Consider the following 22335-nt stretch of genomic DNA (forward strand, 5'->3'; position numbering starts at 1 on the left):
CAGTTACAAGATGTCTGTGAACGTGCGCATTTACGGAGAGAGAATATAGACATTGAGAGATTTAACTAACTTAAGCGCAGTCCGTAAAAAGTTTAAAGCTTTCAGGGACGAAACACTTCTCATAATTATAACGTTCAGTTTAGAGAAACGTGATTTCACGTTCAAAGGAGGAGGATACAAAGCATTGTGAATCAGTACAATCAAATACATAAGCACTGAGAGACGCACGGTCTCAAGATGTAGAGGCATCGTTAACCGGGCTGGGGGAAGTTGGAGTTTTTCGAGGATTTTGTAATGAGTTTGGTTTGTGTTTGGTTTTTAGGACGCCTGATGTGGAGCTGATTCTGTCGGACAGAGCCTTTGATGAGGATGAGATGGCTCAGAAAAGACAGCTGATGTGTCCAGGCTGGTTAGTCAGTTTACTCTTGCTTTACTTAGCCCCATACATCAAAGCCGGGCGACCATCAGCAATTAATCCCATTCTATTCTCACAATCAGAAGCGAACCTGAATGACTTAAGGATCGATCCTCCTCTTGCATTGAAGGCGAGTCTGAAAATGGTTATAATTGCCCTGCTCAAAAGTAAACTCAAACTCAGAAAACTTCAGTTCAAAACGTCGTTTCCGGTTATTACAGCTCTTGCTTTCTTTCAGGTCTTTGGGGTGGTTTTCCTCGGGAGAGTCAGAACTCCTCGTTAATGAGGTGAGATTATCACGCAAACGTTTGACTCTCAACTTGATTTGGTGAAGTTGCACGGTTTCAATCTGAAATGGATCTTTCCTGTTTAGATTTCATTATCATTTTATGGGCCACTCCACAAGCCGAGATTTGTCTCCAATCTTAAAGGTAAGAGTCTTAGCTCAGCTTACATACAGACCGCGTCACACACAGTCTGTTTATTACTTCAAAAGACGACTCTTTTCACTTGAATTTTGTCTCTCAGTCTCACCATTGATTTTTATGAAGTGGCGACGTCTGATATTTCAGTTTCATTTTCTTTATTGGCTAGAGGTTTTAAATTGCGATACGATGGGTTTATGCTCAAATAACCTGGAATAACCTTTCAGATCTATTCATTATCGACTTAGTGTCTTTTTTAAAAATAAAACAACATGAAATAGAAAAGAGAAAAAAAAAGTGATCTAAATTATATATGCACCTTGTTATTACAGGGTTACAGTTTGTCGAAGACTTGAGTGAAAAAGAGAGTATGGCAACTTATATGGCAATCTTGCGATTGCCACGTGCGTGCTATCAAAGCACAACTACAATAGGTTGCTTAGTACTGACTTTTGTAATTTGTGTACTTCAAATAAACAGCACTTCACAGTCCCATATCATATAAAGGAATACGCGAATCAGGTCAGTCAATGTGAAGTTTCTTCTCATTTTATTGTGTAAATTGGATAACACGTACAGACTCACGGAGTTAATTTCAAGCAAAAAACAAAACAACTTACAAAATGGTTCGCATCTGAGGGATTTCTTGTGTTCCGTCGATTTCTGTCCTCTCTCACACTTGTGTATGTCCGCTTCATTTTTCCTTGACTCGAAAGGGATGAGGAATATTTGCATTTTGAGTTCGTTTTCTAACATCTATTCTGTTGTGTTTAGGAGCAATTCACAGTCTGCGAGGGCAAGTCTGTTTTTCAGGTAATACGATTTGGCCCTTTTGTTTCATGTTTGTTTATTTTTTTCTATGACCGTTGAAAATATCTACTGCATGACGCTGCTTTCTTGGATCTCGAGGCTGATGTATTTTTGAGGTACTGAACCAAAGACATCTGATTATTCAATAGTGAGATTAAGATTCACGTTTACGCCAAACGGCAAACGTGAATTTGTACCACGTGACCAAGTTTTCCCCTCAATTGTCGTTTACTGTTTATTACTTCTACACAAAAATAAGGAGTTTCACGCCAGTTTTATCCGAAGAATTGTTCTGGACAGTTTTATCTGCTTATTTTCTATTCTGAGAAATTCTCAACGTGAATCTAACGTTTGCCGTAAGCGTGAATCTTTCTCTCTCTAATCTCTCAAACGACCAGGGTGAAACGGGAGACCAGGGGAAAAGGGAATTATTTTTAGTCAGATTTGTTAAATCACTTTTGGTAATCTTTATACTCCCTGAAAAGGTCTGGCAACTTATATTTTCACTTGATTCGACGTTGGCTTTGATTTCTTTCCATACACGTTCCTCCTTTGCGACAATAACTTTCACATGAAACTTACTACCTGCACCACCACCTCTTCCTTGAATGTCCAAATGCTTTTACAGTGACTCTCAGTCCAAATGCAGTTTCATTTCCTTTCACTCACTTTGCATTGAGTCCGCAGTCTTGTCATTCGTTATATCTTTAGTTTATATTTTTACGCCAACTGATGAGGAATATGAATTGCTATTTTAACAGAAGAGGAGCCTCATAAGGAGGTACGTGTCAAGTGGACCCGGCTGAGTGGAGTGCTGAAAATGAACCCATTAGATAGCACCGCCATTCCCAGACCTCCCTCTGCCGCTGCACAACAGAATGGCGCCACACACAAAGTTAACGAGTACTGCATCGTTTTTGTGGGTTTTAACCTTCAGGAACAGAACTTGAGAGATTGGCTTAAAACGTGCTGTAAACCGGTATGTGATTGAATGTCTTGGTATTTTTAACATGAACAACCACTGAACCAGCTCGTTTTAATTTCTTCTAAGTAACGAATTGATGAAGTTGTCCACCAACCCTGAATAGTCTCAAGTCCAATTCCAAGTGATGGGCTCTGATACTTGTTTGGCTGACGTTTGTGTTGCAATAATTTTTAGGCCCCCAAGAAGCAGAAGTTGAAAACGCGCAAGGATCTGTCGGACAAAGAGGTTTCAGAAATAAACGTAAGTACCCAGTAGGTCGGATTACTTTACTTTTCTCTGCACGTAAGTATTTGGTGGAATTCAGAAGGATCATTCGCGATCCATGGCGACGCTGGTTCGTTAAATCCGGGACCTCTGAGAAGAAGATTCCTTCCTGAAAGGCTCTTAACACCAATTTTGGTGCTTGTCGTACGTGGCTTCGCATGTAAGGATGGTTCAGTTCAACCAGCACGAAGTGTATTGTTCGTGGTTTTCTACTATACGTTAGGATATTGCGTCTTTACGACTGAAGCCTAGTATTAAAACAACGATAATGTCATTAGTATTGACAACGATAAATTATAAAGAAGCGATAAAAGGTTTTCCTTCTTCTTACTTTTTGTCATGCTCCTGCTTTGCTCTTGTTCTGTGGTTTACTAAAATAGGTTTCTTGTATTTGATCCTGTTTAGAAGCGGTTTTAATTTCGTTACTGGAATATTTAAGTGTAACACAGAGAAAAAGACACTCAAGAAAAGAAAAATAGCTGTAGACCAAGAAGTCGTGGAAGAAGTAAAATGGACCTTGCTTCTCGGTTTTCCTTTAATACGCTTTTGGTTGGTTGTAAATTTCCCACCTCTTTCAGAGATTGTCGTAGGCGTTTTTGCTGCCTCGCCGCGCCCGAGCCTTTATTTTTTATGGCACTGATTAACACTTTGAGTATTAGTACGACTGTTATGAGATAAGTGATCGCGGGTGTTTTGGTTTTCCCAGGCTAAACACAGATTGGATCCTTTGCCACCAGGCTGGTTCTACAATGGCTCTAATTACGTCAGTCTTACAGGAGAGAAGGAGTTTCACCATCCACGTATCCTCTGCATGTCGCATTATTTATTATGCTTATTCTTCTTCATTAATACCAATCACTTCTTTTTCTTGAAAATATAGTGCATGCGTTGTTTCCTTGTTGAGAAAATGCTAAATCGATAAAAGTTGAATTGTTACACTAGATAATGGCATCTCAGTTTCAGCTCAAAAGAAGAACCTTCCCCGCACTTCTCATTTCTCTAAAACAATAAATCAAACTGCACTAATCGATTAATCAAGACGGCTTGTAAGAAACAGTGGAGATTTCAGCGTTAGTTGTTTTCCTTAACTTGCAGTTAGTGCTTGATTCATTTTTAGACAGTTATCTGTTAAATATCAACGAGAATATAGAGAAACAAAACATAGAGGCCAACAGTCGACAAGCAGTGGATATCTTTACGAGGCCCAGTAGCGGCTCATGAGCAACAAAAATCAAAAATGGAGGACATACTTTTGTGGTTATCATGTCCAGCCGCCGGCCGATTCCAGGCGTTCCGATAGGGGAAAGTTAAGTGTTAACGATATCGCTTTATTAAAGCGAACGACGATAGTGTATCATGTCATCTAATCTGTTTTCATTTCAAAGATATAAAAGCATTTAAAATTAAGTTATATTGGTGTGTAAATCGTGTGAATTGAGATTTTGTGGCGCATATGTTAAGAGAAAACTCGTAAAATTCGAGACTGTTTTCGGTAGTTTTCTTCGCTCTTTTGAGAAAGTATTCAGTATTTTTTTAATATTTGTCGTTGTAAAAAGATGACGTTTTGCATTTGTACGTTTGTATGTTTAACACTTTCTAGTATCAGAACGGCCGCAGAAGTAGAGTCATTAACTGGCATTGTTTTCAGTGATTTCATTCACAATTATTAACAACACTCAACTTTCGCGCTCATATGCGTAGTTAAGGTGTCCAATGCTAATGTAAAGATCCAACCCAAAACTCTTTGCATTTTCCTTGGCTCTATTCTTGAAGACGGGATGAGTAATTAACCTGGAAAAAGATCACAAGATTCGTCTTCTTTTCCAGCCTTGTTTTTCTTGCCTTCAATTTTATTTATTTGATATCCCCTTAAAGTTTACAGCTCAAAAATAGTTCTCCTTATTTGTCTCTTAGAACTAAAAGTTGTAAATTAAGACAGTGTGAGTTATTTATTAAACGGTTGTCAACTGACAAGTGCTCTTCTTGGTGCCCATCTCAGCTTGTCACTTTTAAAGAGAATAAACTTCTTGTTTTACGCAACAGTCGTTTCGCAAATTACAAAAAGCCGTACTATTTTTGGGAAGGTGTTGCCAAGTCTTATAAAATGTGGAAGCAATTTTGTAAAGTGTATGTACTTCAACTTTGGCCGGGGTGGGGGGAGTACTTTATCGGTGAAGAAAAGACTATTAGTAAAATCCAACTAGTGGTCTATTATCAATGCTGTGTTCTGATTGGTATAGCCCACTAGTAGCGATAAGCGCCGGCTTTTTGGCGGCCAAAAACGGTTAAAGTCCAGCTTTAACCAGCTAAAATTTTTTGATTCTTGATATTTTTGACCAACTAGTTTTACTAAAACAATTATTCCTCTCGCCCTCATGGCCTCTGTTTCCGTTTTCATATCCCACATCCTATTAAATTCAATTTCCAAATCTTTATGCCTGGACAACTTCTCTATGAATTTTGCTGAGGTGTCACTTTCAGATGGAACTGCCATGTCAATGAGCATGCACCTTCTTTCTTTCTTGTCCTCGACCACAATGTCAGGTCTGTTGGCTTTTATTTCCCTGAAGTGTGTGCACAGGCATATCCCAAAGTATTGTGACCTCGCTGTTACTGTTGTTGGCTGGTGTTTATACTACTTCTCAGTGGCTCGATTTCACAACCTCTGCAGATCTTGCGATGAATGTATGCTGCTGTGTTGTTATGCAGATAAATTTACACTGTTTTCGCTAATACCGGGTACCCCTAGACAATGTTATCAATCCACTATTATCAATCGACGTTTATTAGTTATGCGCATGCGTTGAGTCCTGTACAAAGAGTCCTTGGTCACTTCCTGTGGGACCCAGGTCCCATTGATGTGATAAAATGATTTTGTTACTTTAATTTGCCTGTAACACTGATCTCGGCCCGAAGAAATTGGTTGCATGATCAATAAATGACAATTTTGTGCTGCCAAACTAGTCAAAAGTGCAAATTTTGTTAGCAGTGCCTTTTTTGGAAACTAAAGTAGATGAAAATTTAAGCTCTTGATGACGAATTATGGCAAAAATTATACTCACACAATCTATCAAAGCCTACTGGCATATACGAGATTTGAGTACATAGTAAACAGAAAATGATAGGCTACTAAAAACATAAATGTCACTGATTGAATTCATCACGTCTATTTATATCACGGGGTTCTAATGTTATAGCTTTGTCAATGAGGTGAGCTTCGCGCGCCTTTCTAACAGAGTCACGGTTGCTATGGATTAATTCTGGGGGAATAAGAAGGACGACGTTGATAGAGTGATCGGCTTGATTAAAATGCTCGGAGACGAGTAGAATAAGGAAAGTGGCCATTCTTGGCTTGCAACCACGTGACAAGGCGGCCATACTGGTGGTGCGTTGGTGGTCAATACAATAGAATTTTTTTCTCGAAGAATTTGCATGAAAATAGAGTTTAGCTACCGGAGGAGATAAACGCTTTTGTTCTTAACCCTAACAGGCAACCAACATATGACCGCCGTGACGTCACGTGCAAACCAGTCATAGTTGAGAATGGAGCGGCGATGCTCTCCAAAACGTTCGTGGAGATGGTCTCCCCAATGTATTGTCTGCAGCATTTTTCGTCGAGCTTGCTTTAGCAGAGCGAGACTCGAAAAATGCAGGCGTTTCTTTCCTTTGTGTGTGTGTGTGTGTGTGTGTGGGCCATGCTCCCAGGCGTTCCTAGCGGAGACCGTGGAAACTGGGGATAAGAATTGTGACGACTTTCATTGTATGCAAATGAGTCTCGTGATGAGCATGCGATTTATTTTGGGCGATGACTGAAATGACGATTAAGTTGATCACGTTTTGGATGTTTGGCAATGATGTAATTTCGCCCGAATCGAGTCCCTTGATTTTCGTGTAATTATGCACTCGTATTAAAAAGTACATAACCTGAAGAATACTGGCCCGTCGTTAATGTAGGATGAGAAAATATTATAGCGGGGAAATCCTGTTTTGTGGTGTATTGAGCAGAATATTGTCGCAATTACTGGAACCCTACGGTTAGATAGATTCACTTTGTTCTATGTATGTTTAGCGGGTGATGTGCCTCGTTTCTCTGGTGGAGGTTAACCTTTAGTTGGATGGGATGGCCTTGCTTTAAAAACGAACAGGTAAGGCAGCGCGGATGATTGCATTTTAAAACGTCAAGAGATGGTTTTTCTTGTATGCTAAAATCACGTAACGTGCTTCTAACTAGTACTTCAAAAAGGATGGGGCTCCTTTTATAGGCAACGATGGGTGGAGACGGACATGTTTGTTTGCAGCGATTGGATGATTGAAGAATGTTTATATTTTTTCGGACGGTGGTGGAAACATTAGGAAGAGCTGGATTATGCGTGATGACAAAGGCAAAGGGAGTTCGGTTTGACTTTTTGTTCTGTGGTCGTGCTTTCAGAGTTTCTTGACGTGGGATGGAGCGTACCCGGTTACTTTCCTTTTTAAGGGTTTCAGCAGCACAGCCCAGTTGGGGCTGTGCTGCTGAAACCCTTCGATTCTGACCCTGTTTAAGGCAAAATGCATTAAGATTGCAACCCTGTTTAAACGCTAAATAGTGAAATTGAACACTTTTTTTAAGATTGAAAATCCCATAAACCTATATTATGCATACCGAGTGAACCAAACATGGAAGCCCCCCATCCCCGTCTCCCCGCTGAGCACTTGCGTCCATCTGTAAACTCCCAAGGCGGAACAATTAGGGGGAAACCATTTTTTCATATATAAAGGCGAAGAATCATGCATTTGTTAATGACGACATATCGTCAAGACATCATGGCTAATTTCGGTTGCGTGCGTGACAGATCTACTGTGTAGTTTTGATGCTAAAGAACAATTTCACTACATTATCGTTCAAAAGTAATACTAAATTTTCAGTGATTCTTATATAAATCACATGTATACGGATGCCCATAAGGTACAAACAGCGTTTTTATTTTACTGCTTCTTTTACTGCCACTTTTAGTACCACTTGCGAGTTCAGGTATCTGATTATGGCGGCGGGTAGCAAACGAGGTAACCTTGAGAAGGTAGGCTTTTGAATATTTATTTATGATAATATGCTTATAAATATTAAAGAAAAGAGTGAACTGAGCGCAGTCGAACAGTTGCTCTACATTTTTTAACCATGCAAAGCTATTATTTTGTTTTTCACATAAAACCTCACATTTAAGCTTATTGTTCACGAGTTAACTGTTCGTGCAAGCTAAATCAAACCATGCTGCTAATGGTTTTCACATAAATACCCCTCGATTATCGTACACTGATTGCTTTAATAATAATAGCAACTTTATTAACTGTTGTAAAAAAAACTGCAGTATGGTAATTATAGTTTCTCGCCATATACATACATGAAGTTCTTAAACTAAAAGCAAAGGAGTTAGTTGAAAAAAATTTCCATATGCATATATATATAAACTCATTGTAAAACATATCCATGACAAAACCATCCATTATACCTATCAGCTTCTATCAGCCTCTAAAATTAAAAAAAGTTTCTTTAAAATGTTTCTAAAAAGAGAAAGATTAATTCGGGCAAGCTCTAACGTTTTCGATCTGTAAATCTGAGTCAACCAAGTCTAGCTGTGGTCTTCTGGATCTTGAGCCTCTCAAGCATGGTATCGCAGAGCGTATGACCGCGAAAGATACTTCAGCTCTTATCCAGGAAATTGCTCTTGAGTAACTTGATTGCATCTCTAAATTCCTTCTTATTCAGTTTGTTCACTTATTGCTTATTGTTCGTAAGAATGGATCATGAAATCCTTTTGCTTTTGGTTGATGGATGTTTTTTTTTGGATAAATAATAGCCCGAATGAACACAGGCTTTTATTGGTATATTGGAGCTAACTTGGGGAAGATGTGCTTTCTTCATGTCCTTCAGGGTTTAACTAATACTTTATCCTCGAGACACGATTTGCGAAACGAAACCGCCAAAGGAAACGAAACAAACCAAAAACGAAACCAAGCTGATAATTTACGGCAATTAAATAAGCATAATAGTTACTACGGTCTTCTTCATCCATTGAGCGTTGAAAGTCGCTCACGCCTGGAAAACACTTCAAAGTCTACCCACAATTTTTCGCAGACCATACCGATGTTTTTCAATCGCCCTAAAAGTGATTTTATCCTTGTCCGATCCTCACAAATTTTCCCCAGTGATTAACCATGAATTGAAGTTTGTCAAAATGCAGTTTCTAGTAAAATCCGAATTTCGTGCGATCTAGAGCTGCTACTGAAAAATCCGACACCAGGAACTTAAAGTGTGGTATTTCGCAAATAACCTCCGTGAGAAGTAAAAAATTCTGTATGTTTGAATTCAAATAAAACGTAAGGGCTAACGTAAATATATTTCAAACCTTATATTTTTCAATAGCCGTGATAAATTGTTTAATTAAAAAGTTCTAAATGACTCAAATTAATCTTAAGTAGCGTCAGGGAAATTTTGGTTTATTTCCTTTCTTGCGATCCTGAAAACTAACCTATTTTCTCACCACTTGTCTGAGTGTAACTTTATTCTAAATTGTGGCTTTTAGCGCTTTTCGGTATATCTCTAAAACGGCTCGACAGAATTCTTTTTAAACCTTATCACATAATCCTCATGATGTATATAATAATATCTAAAACTTTCATTAAGATTGATTCACTGCAACACCTTGAAATTTCAAGACGAATCTAGCCTACGAAACGACCAAAAATCCGCGTTTCAACATGTAGTGTTTAGACGTTATGCTAATTTTTCCAAATTAATGCCCACAATACATACCTTCATGGCTAGAACATTTCAATGTGAGCATTGACAATGTTTTACATTCAAAATATGCAATGAAAGTCATACTAAAATGTACTAGCCATAGAGGTATGGTCCCCGAGAAACTATCGAAACACCTTTTAAAGAGAAGCCTTGGAAGAGAATAATCATCATGACGACCAACTTTGACATGTTTGAATCATTTGGGGCTTTTTGTTTACAGGTATATTTTCATTTAATATAGTTTTTTTGCGCAGAATTTTTTGATGCTACGTTTGTGAACGTTTTAAAGGGTCACCCAACGACGGTTTCCTCCTAATACATTGAAACAGTTTTTAGGCTATCCAGAGTACTGTTAGATCACTACGAATGTATTCTAAGCGGGACTATAAAGTTTGGACCTGCTCTCGTCCCAACTTTCTCGATGAACTCGCGCAAAAACGCTTGCTACGCAGGCTAGGACCTGTTCGGTCATCCTTGGGGGATCCGGAAAAATAAGACCTAAGACTTAAAGACTCGAAAAACTAAGCCTTGGAAACTGAGAGCAATGAGTATGACTTCCCGCCATTTAGTGCGAGATGGATCGGGCGAAAAGTCCGATAGAATGCGGCCGGGGTTTCTAGGCTACAAAAACGTTCCACAAACGTAACATCAAACAAATTCTGTGAAAACCTATGCTAAATGAAAAAATGCCTGTCAACAAATACCCCGAAATAATTCAAACATGTCAAAGGTGGGGTCATGATGTTTATTCTCTTCCCGGGATTCATTTAAGATCCAAAACTGTGGGTATTAGACTTTGAAGTATTTTCCGGGTGTGAGCGACTATGAAGGAGACCGCAGTAATCATTATGCTTATTTAACTGCCGTAACTATCAGCCTGTTGATGTTTTTGTTTTTGTTTTTTGTTGTTTTCGTTTTGTTTCGTTTCGATTTAGCGGTCTCGTTTCGTTTCGCAAATTTCGTTTCGTTTCGTTTTGTTTTGGTTTCGTTTCGCAAAGTACAATAAGCATTCAATTGTATCGCTCCCAAAATAAGCTTATATCAAGTTACCATACTGACAGTAGTCGGAGGTATATACTCTCTTTCTTCAGGGCTTAAATTATGTTAATTCATAATATTCAAACAGTGTTACTGTATATTTTTCATTTTACTGCAGGTTTGTAATTTCTTACGTACATGAGGAGTGGGAGAGGACGTTTTTGATAATTTTGAATATGAAAAGGTAAGTTTTTAAGCTGGTTTAATATAAGAGGCAAACTGTAACCTTGAGGTGGAAGTTCATGTTTTTGGACTTTGGAGGAACCAGAAGCCAGGTTACTCGGCTGGTGAGCAAAACAAACAGACTGTAGCTGTTTCTTAATTTGCAAGGCTTTAAAAAAATAACAATGCCAGTGCAAAGAGGAAATTCACAAATTTAAGTAGAATGGGCATTATATCAGTACTGCAAAGGTGTCTTGACTACTAATCCACAAACATATGTAGATTTGTCATTGATAAATGTGTTTGGTAAATTTATTAATGCCTGCATGGTCACTACATCGTATATACTGCCGGGTAATTGTGTGCTTTCCTTTGGCAAAACTGATATAGATTTTGTATGATATCATTAATTACTGAATTGTCCAAACTCATTAATTCCTGTGATTTACCCATTTTTCAAGCAGTTTTCCAAACTATACACAAACTTATCGACCGAAGTTTTCATGCTAAAGAACAATTTCACTACTTACTGTATCGTTCAAGAAAAACCAACTAAATTTTAAGTGATTTTGATATAAGTCACATGTATGTATTAGATTCATGCGTGTTGATTTTATACAAATCGATAGTTTCTATTTTTCCATTTATTCAACAGGCATGATCTGTAACATGTAAAAGGTGAAACGTGATCTATGACGTCAAAAAATTATTTCGTAGAAAACAACAGAACGACTAGTGTCATGATCTCAAAGATCGTGTGAATTATGAGGAATTACTGGAAAATAATAGATTTTTTCCCGAGTTTCATATGTTCATATGCAAATGTCATTCAGGATCAGTGTTCATGCAAGCATTTCGGCATAATTACTGTTAAATGAACTGAAAACCGATCAAGTGGCCAAAAAGTGAGAGGTGAGTTTTTCTGAATTCGACGTTATTATTCGATGTTATTAGGATACAAGAGCGCCTCTGCCTGTTTTGTAAGGAATGCGACTGAAAATTGTGGCCGAAAATGATATTTTGATGCTGGGGCTTGTTGCAATTACTTTGAGTACGAGATAAATGGATAACTTAAGGACTGTGACTCATAAAGCAATCTACCTTTTTTACACATTTTTATCATCTCTCGTTTGAAAGTTCAAGCGCTTTGACAATATACTAGACTCGCCGAAAAGCGTTGCCGGCCTTTGCGTCACATAGAAGGTGGAATGTGTAACCGTAAATGAGGGTAAATCTGTTAAAGAATATCTGTAGACAACAGTATCGAGAGTGATTATTTGTTTTGTCGGAAGCCCTTTCACGATAACCTAGACTAACCAGAATTATTGTACTACATGAAAACGATAAGTTAATCAGAACAGACAGCGAACAGCTTTTAAGGGCCTATTTGCAAGGAGAGAGGCCTAGGTTTACCGTTGTGCTAGGGTTACCCTTGCAAGCGGGTTAAAGTTTAATAGCTCTGGTTTACAAGCTTATACTACTACATGAGAAATTTCTGCAATTTGATTGGCTTAGAGCGGTGGTATTTCTGCTTAATTTGAAACACCTACATGTGAAAATTACAAACCTTTTGCGGGTAGTAGTATAAACAAATAATAGCATGATTTGTACTTGATATTTGGCATAAATACCACTTGTGATATTTCATAATTGTCTCAAATTTCACTCGCCTAACGGCTCGTAAAATTACGTATAACAATTTTGAAATATCACTCGTGGTATTTGTGCCAAATACCACTACAAATCATGCTGTTACCTATACTTATACCATTACATGAGAAATTTCTGCAATTTGATTGACTTAGAGCAGTGGTATTTCAGCTTATTTTGAAATACCTACATGTGAGTTTGAACACATGAAAATAAAATTGGTGTAGGAGACTAGGTAGTACACATACATGATTCTTAAAATTAGACAAAAGTGGAGCTATTTACTGAGGAGAAGTGACCGATGTTTCACCAGAAACCTACTCGAAATCATCGAGTGGATCAACTCCTTCATAAAACGTTTGACTGGAAATGTAGACGGTGCTTCAGAGATCAAAATTCCGTCAAACCAATAACCATAGGAAATCGATGCACAGGAAACAGAGTGATTTTTATCGATTGATAACAGAAATCGGTAAAATCGATGAAATAAATTGCTGTGTCAAATCGATATTATCGATTTTTCCTGATTTTAACGATTTATAAAAGATCCGCCATTGTTGTTTTTTGGCATAAGTTGGATGCTACGAGTAACAACTGATCAAAAAAACAAGAAAATGAGAAATGTGAAACCTATTACAAACACAGTTTTCTCTCAAAAACCCCTCATTTTGTACATAATAACAGAAACGGTGCCGTTTAATTACATTCAGATTCCAGAGAAGCATCACGAGAAATACAGACAACCCATCGAATCTAAATTCAGGCTAAACGATTTGGCTAGATAGACTTTCACCATTTTCTGTTATCAATCAATAAAAACCACCTAACGATTTTTTTATCGATTTCGATTTTTATCTATTGACTACTCCGGGATGTAACTCAGTACACCCGGAACTACACCGACGATATTTTAAGAAGGTGGCAGATCTAAATATCGTGAAAAACTAGGCGCCTACAAACCTGGATATCAGAAAAAGATTCTTAAAAACCTGGTGTAAAGAAAAGATGACTTTTTTGAAATGATTCTTTTAAAAACTGATAATTGTTTGATCCTTCGACTCTCAACTGCAACTAAATTGTCAACAAATTTACTTTTGGCATGTATTCAGTTTTCTTTTTTTGATGAACACATGTATCTTCCGATATAAATCAGTGAAATCGGTAAAAATCAAGATAAACCGATAAACGAAACGAATGTGTGATCGATTTCTATCGATTGATCGATACAATCGATATCAATCAAATAAGATTTACCAATTTTTATCGATTGACTACTCCGGGTACAAGAGTCCAGAGTCGTGTTGGTCTGTCAACAACTTTTCAACTGTCAGAAGAAAACAAGCTAAATTATGCAAATGTATACCGGAATACGGTTAAGGACGGCGATTCACAGACGTACTCTCACCGACATTTTTTTGCGGGAGGTTGGAAGGGGCGTCTGTACACGATGGGCGGAGACACAGAAATCACTCAATCACGCACGAATTTAATAGTACAGATACAAACAAAAAATAAAAACTCTGGGCCACATTGAGAACAACTGTAAGGTCTAGGATGCTAAGTCACTAAACCTTGTTCTAGTAAGTAATTTGCCCAGTTCTCTACTTCTCCCAAGTTGGTTTTTGAAGCTCCCGGTAAAGCTTTGCGTTCTCGAAGCTTCGCGGCTTACTTGCCCCCTCGCCAATGAGACTATGAGATGAACTTGTGCGTGAAATTCTCAAAGTTCCTGTTTCGTCGGACGGGTCTTCTTCTTCCTTATCCGAAATTTAGTTCAAAAGGCATATGTTGGCACAGACTCTACGAAAAATGTTTTATGGATCACGCAACGCCCTCTGGGTTGCTAGGTTGATAACTGATAATGTTCAGTGCTTCCTTGAGGCAGGCCAGTTAATTATCAGACATTTTAAACTTGAAGAAAATTCTGCTCCGCAGAAAAAAATTCAATCATTCTCATTCCTCCGCGGTCAAAAGATCATAATTGATTTCTATCAGCTTAAAAATTGCTGATCCGGGTACGTCATAGTCTGCTACACAGCCGTTTTTAGGAGCGTTGCGTGACGACTCTAAAAACGGCTGTGTAGCAGACTAGGTACGTCAAAAAATTGTTTTCATTTGGGAGAGTTGTGGTCCTCCTCCTCATCATACGTTAGTGATCAAGCTCTATTACTGTGTTTAAAGACTGCTCAATACCCATTTTTCCTCCTTCAGATTACAACTGAATATCAAAATATAGGGACTGATCCTAGTAAAATAAACAATGACATCATACCCAGATGAGGACATGACAAACATAATTTTAAATAAACTATAACAAGATCCATCTAAAATAGCAAAAACCTTTCAAACCGATTAAACTACCAAAATATCACATGAACTTATCTTAATGAGATTCCCCCGCGTTTATTAATGAGATAAAGACAAAAGGTTATGACGTCATCGGTGTTATTACTGCAATACTGTATGTCCTTCTATGGTCCTGCAAATAAAGCTTGTTGTTGTTGTTGTATTCCACATAATTTAAGTAAATCCACAGGTTAATTCCTATACCACTACTGGCTCGTTACAAACCGGGAACAGTTTTTTTTTTTGTAGTGGTTACGTCAAGGTGCTTTAACGTAAACGTTCCTGCAAGTTTCCACATCCTGGATAATTTTATCTATTTTACATTAAATTTAAGAGCGTGAATACTAACCAAAATCAGCAACAGACAGAAAGGTTTGAATTCTTCTTGATTCCAGGACAGACCTTGGATAATCAATGGTGTCATTTTAGTTCAACGGGCAGAATTGTATTAAGTTTTAAAATTCCAAGGGCCAAATATTTAAACGAAGTCTAACTTAAGCCGCCGTTTAACGAATCTTTGAACCTCCAGATCTCTCCTTTGGTGGGTTGTTTTAAGAAGATAAATGCTTTTCTAGTCTTCTCTATGTGCTTTCGTAAAACTGTTCACAATAAATGATGTGTAGATAAAATCGGCGGGCAAATTGAAAATGACTTAGAACGCGGTTTTTTAAACACTGGCTAAACTACGTTTAAATATTTGGGCCTATGTTCTTGCTTCTTGTTTACACAAGAAACAAAATCTAATGGGTTTCTGATAAGTGCAATAAAGTTAAATTCATATATTTTTAAGTTGCAGATTTAACATGAGAATTTCAAATTGTCAAGTCCTGTTCCTAGCAATTTTCATTTTCTTTTTATGTTTGTTACTTCTACAAGGTTGGTAAAAAAATTGGTCCCTTCCATAAGAAGTCATATTTTCTGTACTTTAATGAACACAGAAGATAAATAAGCTGCAAAGAACGTAATTTTTCCCTCGAGAATTCGGTTTTATTAACTTTGTTGATAAAGTAAATTGGTCTCCACCGAGAGATTGAGAAGCCCGTTACACCTGTGAAGCGCCGCCAGTCCTGCTTCGTCCGGGCAATTTGCTCTGACGTTGGGCTGTCCCTCGGAGCGTCAGCTTAGTCAGTTTCTCAGCGATGGCTAATTTACTTTATCAGCTGTCCCCCCCTTTTCCCCACTACCAACACCACCAACACAGCATCGCGGTTTCTGTAAAAATTAACCTTTTTAAAGACCCTTTCTTCTTCCTTGCCGTCCTTAAAACCATTTGTAGAACTCTCAAAGGCAAAACAAAGAAAGTAATCATTGAATGGTACGCAACTGGTTTGGAACACTGACCGAGTACAAGCCATACTTTCAGTGTTAATAGGACAATTTAATTGGAAAGTAGATTTCATGCCAAAGAAGCTGTGGAAAGGTCATGACCGGCGCAGCACGTGTAAATGTAAATGTAAATGTCGCGATTGAGAGGACAAACATACATGTCCTCTTTACATAGCTTTCTGCAGTGGGCTCGGACATCAGCATACTAAGGGCGCCGATGGCAGCCGCTATTATTGCGACAATAGCACAGCTGTGCTTCAAAATGAGTTCTTCTATCACTCGTGTTATTTAACTAGGGAACGAATTATCCTTTCAATAAACAAATCACCTATCACTGTGTTTTCTCATATTATTGTGTTATGATTATCCTCTTTTGATAGTGTTTATTTTACTTGTCTTAATACATTTTAGCTCCTTACCTGAGAATTATCAAACGAGAAGCATTTGCTTTTGTGGCTACAGATGACAAATATGCCGAGCGAGCCCTGGTAGCAGCTTTATCTTTGAAAAAAGTGCAAACAACTAAGCCAATGGTCCTTATCTGTACTCCGGGGGTAGTCTCTATTTCAAGGTGAGGTTTCTAGGATTAGCCTTCACTTGGAGGGGAAATTTGACTCTTCAGTTCATAGCGGTGAAAAACAGTAAGCTTCAGTCACGAAAAAACAATTGAGCTCAGTGAGAATCTTCACGTTTTTATCCCTATTACACGCGTCACATTGTGGTACGTTACATCTTGGAAGCATTGAAGCTGAAATCCGGGGGTTACTGCTGACAATTCTTGGTGGTATTGTGCTGCCCGGTACTCCAAATAAAAAAATGTAGTTCACAAACCCTTTTTCAGACCAAAAAACAAGGGTCACAAACGCGACATACATCTTTGCACAGGAAGCAGAAATTATTTAGATTAGAACGTTAACAAAAATCCATTTCGAATTCGCATGTTACTCTTTGAAGCGACAAATACGTTCGAAACCCGTATCCGATTCCAGTTATTAAACAAATACATTTCATGTTGCCGTACGTCTGTTCAGTAACAGATCATAGATGACGTCAAAATATGTTAAAAACAAAGAAGTGGCACACGAGCCGCAGGCGAGTGTGTCACTGATGTTTTTACCACATTTTGACGTCCTCTGTGATCCATTACTAAACAGACCCAAGGCAACCTGGAATCTATTTGTTTTATACAATGATCAGAAACGAAAAACGACCGATACACATACCTGCCGCGTACTGCTTGACTTTTCGAGGATTTGTGCTAGTTTAGGAATTTTTTTAAGTCCTAAGCGCTACCTTTCGTCTCTGCTTTTTCTTTATTTTACTTGTATACAGTTTCTTCGAAACGTTTTTCAACGTCTTTTGTTGCACAAAGCAGAATACTGCCAAAAACATTTTGCAAAACAGCGAGTCTCTTGTGGCGATGACACACGATGGCAATCGTAGTGAAGATTTCTTGTGGTTTAGGCATTCTCAAATAGTCAAGAGCTTTTTTTGTCTCCGTTTCTCCATTTTTCTTCTTTGTAAATAGCTCCTGCTAAACTTTTTTCGAGGCTTTTACTTGCTTTAATCCGAAATAATCTGACAAACATTTTCAAAACCGCGCGCCATGTTGAACAACAACAACAACAACAACAACAAAAACAGGTTTCCCGTGACGACATCCTTGTATCTATACTCTAATAGATCATGGGCAACGACCAATCAAAGCGCGCGTCGCATTTACGTCATTGTATAAACAAATGTCTATATGCGCAAAAACTATACCCTTTGAGGCGGCACATACCTATATGGCTAATATAAGGGAGTAATTCCGCCCCCCCCCCCCCCCCCCCCCCCCCACCAACGCTGAAAAAAAATTAAACTAATTTTTTTAATCCCAGGTTTAAAAATTTTGGTGTCTTTGACGAAATTGAGATTAGACCTGAGCTGAACATACCTCAAAATGAACAGAATCCAAACCTTTTATTGAGACCTTGGATTACAAAAACGTTTACAAAACTCAACATCTGGACTCTGACATCTTACACCAAGATAGTCTACCTGGACACTGATGTCTTGGTTCTGAAGAATATCGACGATCTATTTCAACGTGATGAGCTTTCAGCTGGGCCTGAAGATTTGTGGCCAGACGTCTTTAATAGTGGAGTTCTGGTGATAGAACCATCGATGGCTACATTTACGAGGCTAATAAAGGAAGCAAAGTCTAAACCAAGCTGGGATGGTATGATTTAAGCGTCATCGTTTCTTGACTAATCCCCTAGCAAACTTTAAAATGATTGGGGGACTTTACCTTGTGTAAGCTGATAACTCTCTCCAATTAAAATACCGTAAATGACTTATTAAACGCCCACTTCCAAATAAACGCCTCTTATCCATGATAAACACCCCCTCTAGGCTGTTAAAATTCTATTAGATGCCGCTCTCTAACAAACGCCCCCTGTCCAGTAGATTCCCCCTGCTCCAAAACACTAGGAATTAGCATTCAATTCATTCAATTCCTTGCTTGACTAATAAGGCTTTGCGTATTTCATCATTTTCAATGTCAAGTTTAAAGTAAGGATAGACTAACGATGGCAACACAATAATAATAATACAGTAACAATGGCTTAGGAATCAGACACAGTGGATGTTGGCCAGATTTGAAAGAGCGACATGGATCTCTAGACAGCTTAGTAGTATCAATTGATGGGGTGAATATTCCAATGTTTTAAAACTCTCTTGATATTTTCGCCGAAAGCAGATTAGTTTTGTTGAGCTTGTTACAGTTATGAGAATAGAGGCCTCTCTCTTTTCAAGGCTTCCTATCTATTAAATGCCCCCGCTTGGACCCCTAAAATTAAAAAGACGCCCCGGGAGTTTATTAGGTCATAAACCCGGTGAACTCATTTGTGAACACAGAAACGTATACAAGCGCAACAGTTCAACAAGCAGCCATGCGTAATTCATCCGGAAAACTACTTTTCAAAATCCCTCTCGTAGACTTGGGAGGGGAAATTCCCCAACAGGGGTATAGATGGTATAAAGTTTTCGCTACTCTACGAGGATCGAGAAATATCTACGGCCTTGTGTAGGTCTAGCCGCTCGGTTCGCGAGGCAGCCGCTCTTTTAGCGCAGTATTTTCAGTGGACAATACTATTTTGTATCTGATCATGTTATCTGGTTTAGCAAATTCGCAAGACAGACAAAGTGTTCGTAGCTGAGTTGAGAATTCGTCAAATGTTTGGCCCAAGGTTTTCGAGTGATCCCAGAACTGATATCTCGGTACCGCTCTCTCCAACGTAGTCCACATTAGATCATAGTCGTATCCTCACCTTCGAACCAATCTAAACTATCGTAAATCTTTTAACCTTCAGGTCCGAGCCAGTCTTGTACCAGTAAGCATTTTCATTCGTTGAGATGTTAACAAGGCTTCCTTTGAAGATGTAACCACGCTCTTTCTTAAAGGCTCTTAGTGCTTCCGGGCGATTTTCAAGGCGAGGGTTGAACTTCGGTCTTTCAAATTTCGTTATGTTTCAGTAAAAAATCCTGAGTTTTGAGCTGGGACAGCTGCGGCAGCTTCGGCGCCTTCCTCCGACTTGTTTTACCACAAAAGCAGAAGACAAAAATTATCGGATTTTCTCCTCTAGAGAGTCCCGAAAACACAGAGAAAATCCAAAGAATCAAACAGATTTTACCACGATCCAGTCGATTGTAGTTTTGGCACGAAGATGTTTGATCAGTATTTTCGGATCAGATTTCCCCAATCTCTCCACTTTAAGACTCCAAAAACGTCCCACAGCTGTCCTAGAGACTTCAAGCAGCAGTTTCGTGGCTCTTTGCATTCCTGGTACCATGTTACATAGACAACACAGCAGATGTTCACCAACGCAGCATTTAATATTCCGAACAACATGTCTCCCCTTTCCCTTTCCCTTTCCCTTCATGCAAAATGTCGAGATACCACAAGCATACCACCCTCTAACAGCAATTTGCTGGTAAGGAATGTAAAGTCAAAACCGGAGTATATAAAACTTCTTTTGTTTCTAGGTACCGATCAAGGATTGTTAAATGATGTTTATGGTAACTCTTGGCGCACTGTCCCGATTAGGCGCCTTCCTTATACTTACAATATGGCATATTCAACATTCAAAATTTATCGAAGTGCATATGACAGGTATGACATCAGATTGTAGGTGACTACTTTCTTTTCCCAGTAGGTATAGCATTTTGTAACGTCCTTTTCACGATGAACCAAACATGTCTCCTCCCTACTACTCTGAGTACCAGTGTTTTTTGTGTTTTTTTTTTTCGCTTGCTGTGATTTATATCGTTGGAGATACTTCGGGGTCGGCTACAGGCCGATCCATCTTCGAAGTGGAAAGAAAAGAATTGACTAAAACCAGAAACTGCGCATGAAAGTTTTTGGCTCTAAGGGTAACTCCCCACCCCTTCCCTTCGGTAACTGAAACACAGTACCGTTACTTCTCGGTTTTTGTTCACAAGGCTCTTTCTTGGCTCTATAGTTACTCTCTCGCCCAGGGTGCAAATCAATTTTTCGTTTCTGGGATTTATAGCAGAGAGTTTAAGTATCAGGTAAAAGGCAAACAGCAAACGTTAGATTCAAAGTTGAGAATTTCTCAAAATAGAACATAAGCAATAAAAACAGCTCAAAACAATTCTTATGGATAAAATATTACGTGAAACTACTAATTTATGTGTTGAAATAATGGACAGTAAACGACAAGTAAAGGGGAAACTTGGTCACGTGGTACAAATTCGCGTTTGCCTTTAGACGTAAACGTAATGCTTAACCTCTCTAGTAACACTTACTTTTCACTTCATAAGTAAAGGTAAAGATCAGTCCTCATGAGATTCAAAATCGCTTGGAGTTTTTCCTGTCCCTTTCGTTGCCTTTAAATTGAAAGGGAACGTTTTTTATTTTTATATATTTGTTTTCTTCTAGATATAAGGATGAAGTTAAAGTTGTTCATTTTCTCGGAACACTAGAGAGAAAGCCTTGGGAATTCATATTTAATGAATCCACAAATCAACTGGAGCCCGAAGCAGATGTTTATGTAAAGAAGTGGTGGAAACTTTACCAATCGTTATCGAATGGCTAAACTGCAAAGGAGATAATATATATTCTAATTTTATTATTTCAGCTCTTTTAAACCTTTCGCCAGTCTAAGTTAAAGAAAATCTTAGGCGGAGAATTAAGATTTGATTACGACCATTGAGAACCAGGCTTGCGAGTTTTCAGTGAAAAACAACAACAAAATTAACAAACTTTGTACACCCTTGCACGGAGAAATACTTACGAGCTTTTATGGGCTTTTGTGATCCATCTTTTTTCGTACCACCACAGGGGAACGAGGCTGATGCATTATTCAAGGGCTAGTTCATCATTTCTCTGGTTTCTCCCTTTACTCTGAAGGAAAACAAATTTCTTGAAACTATGTGGAAAAAATTTTCGTCTTTTAAAAGCGTAGTAATTGGCGATGATCATGCGGATGCCAAAAGCTAAGGCGATCGAGTCACAAATCAGTTTGTAAAACTGTTCTTTGTTTGTTTTGCTAAATTAAAGCAATTTCAAAATGGTTTTTGAAATTTTCACAGAGGAAAAAACCTTTCTATGCATTACAGAGTATTCTCTCACTTTTCAATCTTGAAATCATTTTAACTTTGATAAATGAGATCAGGCCTAATTTTCACGGGTATTGGGATAAGGAATCTTAACCAGCTGAAACACATATATACACATTGGTGGAAGTAGGGACGAGTTAAAAGAAACTTAAGTCCGCTTAGTTCCCGTTAATTTCGGGACCCCGCTTAGTGTCCGCTTAATAGAGGGTGTCCGCTTAATTGGGGGTCCGCTTAATAGAGGTTTCACTGTAGTGTCAGGCCTCTTTGCTTTTGGCCGAGCGCAATCGCTTCAACACTGTGACTGACAACAACAAACATGGCGGGCTCACAGCAAATGGGGGATTGTGCCAATGTTCATGCTGCTGTCATTCCTCTCCAACTCTGGAAATATTCCTAACACATAGCTGTTCCTTGTATTTAAATGGGGAGAAGACTTAAAAATCGCTAATTTGTGTCCAAAATCGAATTGCTGGCAAGCTTTATAATATTTTTTATTCTGTCCAGAAATTTTAGGCAA

The 22335-nt window shown here is 38.4% G+C and overlaps 2 protein-coding genes across 2 annotated transcripts in view; both read left to right on the forward strand.

Moving 5' to 3' along the window:
- Positions 1–4873, forward strand: part of LOC140933969 (dynein axonemal assembly factor 9-like) — a 44052-nt gene extending 39179 nt beyond the window's left edge. Inside the window, exons 35-43 of the mRNA XM_073383650.1 lie at positions 323–409; positions 654–702; positions 789–846; positions 1321–1362; positions 1615–1653; positions 2412–2629; positions 2810–2875; positions 3606–3699; positions 3999–4873. Coding sequence (XP_073239751.1) covers positions 323–409; positions 654–702; positions 789–846; positions 1321–1362; positions 1615–1653; positions 2412–2629; positions 2810–2875; positions 3606–3699; positions 3999–4120 — 775 coding nt within the window. The 3' untranslated portion in view covers positions 4121–4873. The remainder of the gene's footprint in view (positions 1–322; positions 410–653; positions 703–788; positions 847–1320; positions 1363–1614; positions 1654–2411; positions 2630–2809; positions 2876–3605; positions 3700–3998) is intronic.
- Positions 4874–7931: 3058 nt separating this feature from the next.
- Positions 7932–21571, forward strand: LOC140936045 (glycogenin-1-like). The gene is made up of 7 exons (XM_073385621.1): positions 7932–7956; positions 10834–10899; positions 15667–15746; positions 16608–16767; positions 18077–18417; positions 20223–20349; positions 21139–21571. The coding sequence occupies exons 2-7, from the start codon at positions 10892–10894 to the stop codon at positions 21293–21295; spliced, it is 873 nt and encodes a 290-aa protein (XP_073241722.1). The 5' UTR covers positions 7932–7956; positions 10834–10891; the 3' UTR covers positions 21296–21571.
- The last annotated feature ends 764 nt before the right edge of the window (positions 21572–22335 follow it).

The sequence above is a fragment of the Porites lutea genome, chromosome 4, assembly GCF_958299795.1.
Source record: "Porites lutea chromosome 4, jaPorLute2.1, whole genome shotgun sequence".
NCBI classification, from domain to species: Eukaryota; Metazoa; Cnidaria; class Anthozoa; order Scleractinia; family Poritidae; genus Porites; species Porites lutea.